The 6,502-nt window shown below is 61.0% G+C and overlaps 1 protein-coding gene across 1 annotated transcript; it reads right to left on the bottom strand.

Annotated features, from left to right (window-relative positions):
• Window positions 1-5,648: 5,648 nt before the first annotated feature.
• On the bottom strand, window positions 5,649-6,467 carry SERP1 (stress associated endoplasmic reticulum protein 1). Its single transcript, XM_035566537.2, has 3 exons — window positions 6,261-6,467; window positions 6,010-6,085; window positions 5,649-5,913 (listed from the first exon to the last, which is right to left on the bottom strand). Exons 1-3 carry the CDS (start codon window positions 6,342-6,344, stop codon window positions 5,873-5,875), a joined length of 201 nt encoding a protein of 66 aa, XP_035422430.1. The 5' UTR covers window positions 6,345-6,467; the 3' UTR covers window positions 5,649-5,872.
• Window positions 6,468-6,502: the final 35 nt, after the last annotated feature.

The following is a 6,502-nucleotide window of genomic DNA, read 5'->3' as shown; positions in this document are numbered from 1 at the left end:
CGGCCGAGTCAGGCAGCGCCGGCACCGCGCGGTGCGGGCGGCGGGGGAGGCCGCGCCCCGGGGCGGCTGCGGGAAGCACGCGCACGGCTGAGCCCAGCGCCGGCGGCTTTCGGGGGGCCTCGGGGAAGCGGCCGCGTTAAGGGAAATAGCTGCGTGCAGCCGGGCGTCCGGGAGGTGATGCCGTCCTTTGGTAGGAAGCGGTGCCGCTGCGGTTCCTCGTCTTGGGAATTATTCCGTCGCTTCAGCGTAGCGAGTAGAGAACTGATTCGGCTGCTGGACTTGTGGTGCTTAGAGGTTAGGTGGACCCTGTGGCTGTGGGTGTGCCTGGCGTGGGTGAGAGGAAGAATCGTGTCCCTCTGCAGCAAGAAGCATGCTAGAGCAAAAAGGTCTTAAAGTGACGAGCCTTAGTTTTCTGCCAGTTCTGAATTAGTCCTGGCGTCTCAGAAAGGATATGATTGAGCATGCAAGGAGAAGCTGCAAAAGTGATGGAGGATGTGGAGGAAACGCTTGCTGAGGAGAGCTGAGTGGTAAGGCAGCAGAACATGTTCAGAGCATCTCCGGAGGTGCTGAATGAGGTGAGTGCAAACAGTGATTCACTGAAGCTCAGGTATGGGGAGGAGGAGCACTCAGTGAAACTGGCAGGAGGCTGGCTTAAGAGAAAAAGCAAGTTTTCATTTCTTTCTTTATTTATTTTGAAGTAGCAGAAAGTGAACTTTGGAACTGGTTGCTGCAGGGTGTAGTTGGAGGCAGGCACTATGTTCTGAAACAGCTTAGACAAAGTCTTGGATAGCAGGTTGGTGAAAAGGGATGCACCCTTATCACCCCTACACAGCACTTGTGGCTGTGAGGAAAGGAGCAAGAGGGAACTGTAAAGGCTGGCGAACTTGCCTGCTCGTAGTAACATTGCCTACTGGCATGGCTTGCGACAACGTACCAGGCTAGCCAGGCCAAGTATGTAGCTTGTAGAGAGCCTATCTTTTCTGAAAAAGTTTTTCTCTTCAATAACGTGCTCACATTTTGTGGGCTAAGGTAAGATTTCAGTTAAGCAACAATCTGGTAAGTCACCCCCCTTGAAGTTGGGGAGGAACAAGATTCATTGCCTTTCTACCACTAACAAACATGTCACAGGAAAGCAAGTCCCTGCAGTCTCTGAGGATGCAGCAGTTCTGACTTCCAGTCTCCAGTACAGCCATCTTTCCTTCCTCTTTTTCCCGTGAGCATGCAAGGGAATTTTTCTGCTCTTGTAGTTAACAACTGTGATTTTTATTTTTTGTACAGCCTGTGTTAGCAGTACCCTAAGTCTTCCGCTTCCTTTCTGCAGAGCAGCGGAGAAACAACATCCCGCAGGGTCCCAGCTCCGCCGCCTCGCTGCAGCTTCTGGGCCAGCTCTTCCCCGCTCACAGCTGCTGCTGCCGGGGAGGGCGGCTGGGCCCGGCTGGCTCCCGGCTGCGGGCCCAGCTCCGGCCGCCGGTGGCCGGGGCCCAGCCGCAGCGCCGCTCCCTGCGCGTTTCCGCGGGCTCTTCGCCGCCGGTCGGAGCGATTTAACGCCTTAACGGCACCGGGGCTGCACCGGGCTGCCGGCAGCCAGGGGCCTGCAGCAGCGGCGGGGCGGGGCGGCAGGCGCTGCCCCCGGGAGCGGGACGGGGGAGCGGGGGCCGGAGGCAGGCCTGCGCTCGGGGAGAGGCGGAGGCAGGAGGCGACGACCGCGGCAAGCGGCAGGGCCGGCGCTGCTGTGCGGGCACCCCGCGGCCTGCTCGGCGCCCGCACCTCGCGCGGGAGGAACCCCCGGGGCGCTCGGCCCGGGGCCCGCGGGCGCCGCCGCGCTGTGGAGCCGCCGGCCACGGGGCGGCGCCGCGCGGCGGGGCCGGGGCCTGCGGGCGGGCGGGGCCTCCTGCCGGGACCGGTACCGGGCCCCGGCGGACGGCGGGCGAGAGGCGGCCCCGGGCCGCGGGGGCGCCCGCGGCAGCGCCCGAGCGGCACCGGCCGGAGCCCGGCGCAGCGACCGCCGCCGGAGGCGGGTCCCGCCCCGCCGCGCCCTGCCCCCGGGGTGCCGCTGGGCGCTGAGGGGCGGCGCCGGTGGGCCCGGCTCCCGCACGCCGCAGGCGCCGGGCCGGGGCTGGCCGCTGGGCCGGGCCGTGCCGGCGGCTCCGCAGCGCCCGGGTGGCAGCGCCCGGTGGGCACGGCGGCTGCCGCGGCTTTTCCGCTGCTGCGGGGCTGCGGGCGGGCTCGGAGCCGCGGGGCCGGGCGGTCCGGCACCGGCACCGGCACCGGCACCGTTGGGGCCACCCGCGGGCGGGCAGGAGGCGCCGGGCCCGCTGCGTGGCAGCGCGGTGCAGCCTCGCGGCCTTTGCGTGCCCCGCTGGGGGAAGGGAGCGGGATTTGCCGTGAAGCTGCTGCGCTGCGGGTGCCGGCACAGCGCCCCGGCGGCACAGGCAGCTCGGCTCCCCGCTGTCCCTGGGTCGTGCCCGGGGGTTGCTTTGCCGGGTCGAGACGCCCCGGTAGGCCGGCGTGTCCCGGAACTCGCTTCTCGGGTCCTGGAAGCGGGAAGCCGGAGTCCCATGAGATGGGAGAAAGACGCGGGTACGGCCCTTGGGCAGCCCCGAAAATAAAGGAGCCCGGCGCTCCGCAGCGGTTATACTTAGTGCTGCGGACACGGCGCAGCCGAGGCGGGGTGGCTGGGGCTCCCCGGCCCCCTGCTGGGCTCTCTGCCCCCCGGGCCCCTCTGCCCGGCCGCTGCCCCGGCCTGGTGCCAGCGCGGGGCCTCGGGAAGGCCGAAAGCCCGTCCGCAGCCCGCGGTGCCCGCTGCTCCCCCCTCCTGCGGCTGGCCGCTGGTCCCTGCGGAGGGGCGGACGGCGGGGCTGTCCCGCTCACCAAGCAGAGCTGCTCCACGCCGCCTCCGCGTCCGCAGGGTGCCTGGACGCGCTCTGCAGCAGGTTTCCTTCCATCAGCCTGCAGAGCAGCCAGCCTGCAGCTCCCCGGATCCTTTGCCTCGCCCATCTTGAAGACGAGAGGGACGATTGCTTCCCTCCAGGCCTCGGGAACCTCTCCCCTGGGTGCACCCTGTCAGGTCCCGTAGACTTGGGCCCCGTTTGTTCGGATATCCCATAACCGGTGCCTCCTGCACCGCCGCCAAGCCTTCCTTGCGACATCGCCCCTGCGGCTGGTGAGAACACCGGCCCCGCAGAGCCGGGAAGAGCAGGGTGCTGTTTGCTTTGTCCTTTCAGATCACGTAGTGTCACGCACTGTGGGATCTTCCCAAGTATGTAGAGTCTACTGGTCAAAGGAAGTTTTTTTAGTTGAATACAAAGTTGTTATGAAATAAAGACCCGTTCCCTGGAAGCAACAACAGGGTATCAGCGTCTGCTTGCTTGTTACCTTAGCGCTAATACCACTCAATATTGTTTCTAAAGACAAATTACTCAAAGCTGGAAGGTCCACCATCAGACGGCTGACCACACGTTGTGATAAAGCTGGTCTCACAAACGAGCATCGTCCCTGAGCGTTTGTTTGCAGGCTCGTGGGGTGTACAGGGCTTACCCTGCACCACCAGGTGTAGGACACCCCAATGTAACCAGCCAAGTAACGGAGGCTGGACTCGCAAGCAGTCATTGCTGCAAAAGGCAAGGTGGCTTCCTTGCCTTTCTGTGCTGCAGCCCTCTTTAGCTGTATTTTCCTAGTATTTAATACCACGTCACCTGCAAAATGTCCTTGCTCTTGTTTTGCCAGCTGATCACTAAAGAAACCATTAACCATGGGGCTTCCTCATCCCATACATAACCAGTCTGTTCTTGGCTCTGACGTTTTTAATGTAGAGAACCCCCAGCACACCGGTTTAAATCCAACAGCACTTTCCAAAGGGCACAACGTGCCAAGCCGTAATTATCTGACAGAGGTCATCGCTGGCACTGGCTCTCAGACAAGGACTGCTGCTCGTACCGTTCTTACAAGCAAAAGCAGCTACTGCACGTCCTCCCATTTAGACATGACTAACAACATGCTTCTGTTTTTCTGAATCTGGTGATGCTAGAAATCGAAAGAGCATGCTCAGCTACTAGATAGGCAAAGCATCACAAATGCTGATGTGTTCTGCATTTGCACCAAAGCAAGCAGTCCTCTACAAATTTAATCAAATTCTGGGCACGTGGGCAGCCAGCACAGCCCGTTCTGAGGCCGCCCGAGCGAGGCTTTGGGCAGAAGCAGGACCCCCGACGCCTGCCCGAGGCGTGTGCAGCGCCTGCCGCAGGGGCTCCCCTCGCCGAGGGGGGACGGTCACCGAGCTAAGGCTGGCGTGACGCGGCCCCGCCACCCAGTAAGGCACCAGTTTGCCAACCCCAAAACTAACACAACTCACATTTGAGAAGAACTTTATTTAAAATAAGAGATTATACAGACTTCCCCTCCCCCACCGGTTACAAAATATGAGCTTCCAGGAGTAAGGAGCGTACGTTACGCCACATGGCTGGAGTCTGGGGCACGGTCTGGGCCGTGCTGGTTTACACCAGTTCCAATGACTTCAAATGGAAACGTGACAACTCATACCAGCAAAAAGTCTGCTCCTTCACAGCTAACAGACATGTAATTCATCTCTACAGAAACTTTTTTCTATTACTAGTAATGTAACCAGATTTTAAATGTCTTCTAAGAAACCTGAAAAAAAATAATCTTCCTTTAGCAACTGCATGCAACAGCAGGCCGATTTAAGACTGCCTTCATTTACCGCAACAGACACTGAGAGGCCGCCGCAGAGCCGAGGCCATCAGCAATAAAGTATGATCAATAGCAGCATTTCTATTGTGATTTTAAGTTACATTCTTCTATACAGGCAGGGAGGGTTTCGTTTGGTATTTCAACGTTACTAAGAAGGAATTGTGACGATCCACAGGGAAGCAGTTTAGCAGTGGATCCATCGTTAGAGGAAACAGAGCTGAAAGCAGGATTTACCTTAAACACGATTAGAATATATATCGCAAGACACACCACGCTCCGCAGATGTTAGGCATAAAAGCAGAACCGTGGGTAGGAGGGGGCAGGGTCCCTGGTACCTGCACGAAACATCCCCATACAACATTTTAAAATTTAAAACCACGACTTGTTGAAGGTTGTCCAAGAAGTATTTACAGCAAAGTCACAGCCTGCCGCCGGGAGAAGTTCAGTAGCTCTTGCCCTCGCTGATAAACAGTACGTGAAACCTCAGCATCGGGTTATGTCAGAAACAGCTGCTGCTTGGTCACGCTGGTCTCTAGTTAAGTAACTCCCACTAGCTATACAAACAAGCATCTTCTATTTATTAGAACAAGAGGTATAGGATAGAGTTTTCTGTCACGATAAGCATTTGAGCGCTAGCGCACTGCCACATGCTGCAGTGCTGGTCTACATACACAGAGATGACGGTTCACTTAGATAAGCAATAGAACGCCGTGCGGCCCGACTGCTTCGGTAGGAACATGCTTTAAATCTGTACTCCGGCTACTACAGAAATCCCGGCTTCCGACTTTAAATAAAAGCATTTCCAGCTATACAGAGGCTTACACAGGTCTCGAGACCGGCGTGTACAACAGGTGCCGGATCCCAGATCTCTACATTGCATACAGACTAGCAGGCGTACATAGAACACGAAGGTAAGCTCTGCTGAATAAGTAGGTCCACGATTGTAGATCAACAATAGAATTTTATTGCTTTATACATGTGGTGCTTTTCAAGGCACTGTGGCACGGACTAGAAAACTCGGAATGACTCGTGAGGGGACCTGGAATGAGGCATGGCCGGCGCCGGGCGTCGTCCCTCAGCGGCTGCGGGGGGGCCGGGGCCGGCCGGGCGCGGGGCACAGTCCGTCGCGGTCCTCGGGGGGCCGCGGTGGCGGCGGGAGGCGCCTTCACATGCCCATCCTGATGCTCTGGATGATCTGGAAGATGGCTGCAAGAGAGCAGACGGGCGGGCGGCTGCGCTCAGCGGGCCGCGGGGCCGCCTGCGGGGGGCGGCGGGGCCGGGCGGCGGGGCCGGGGGGCTCACCTGATCCGCACACCACGAAGATGAACAGCGCCAGCAGCCACGGCCCGACCGACGCCTTCTCCTCCGGGGCCGTCCTCTGCGGGCAGCGCGCAGCGCGTCAGGGCCGGCCCGCGCCCGGCGCCCGGAGCGGACCGGGACGGCCCACAACGGCCCGGCCCGGCCCGGCCCCAGCCCCCCGGCCCGGCCCCAGCCCCCTTCCCCGGCCCGGCCCCGTCCCTCAGCCCGTCCCCGCCCCGCCGGTCCCCGCGCACCGAGGTCTTGGCGACGTTGCCGCGCTGGGTGATGTTCTTGCTGTGCTTCTCGTTGGCCATGCGGATGCGCTGCTTGGCCACCATGGTGCGGCCGCGCCGGGCCGGGCCGGCTCCGCTGCGCTGCGCTCCGCTCGCTGCGCCCCGCTGCCAGCGTCAGCACCGCGCGGCGCCGCCCGCCGGAAGCGCGCCCCCGCCACGTGACGCGGGACGGCGCCCGCCGCCAACCCGCGCGCCCGCCTCCG

The sequence above is a fragment of the Cygnus atratus genome, chromosome 9 (assembly GCF_013377495.2).
Source record: "Cygnus atratus isolate AKBS03 ecotype Queensland, Australia chromosome 9, CAtr_DNAZoo_HiC_assembly, whole genome shotgun sequence".
In the NCBI taxonomy this organism is placed as follows: Eukaryota; Metazoa; Chordata; class Aves; order Anseriformes; family Anatidae; genus Cygnus; species Cygnus atratus.
Note: the sequence above shows the minus strand (reverse complement) of the source record. Positions and strands in the feature narration are given on the sequence as shown.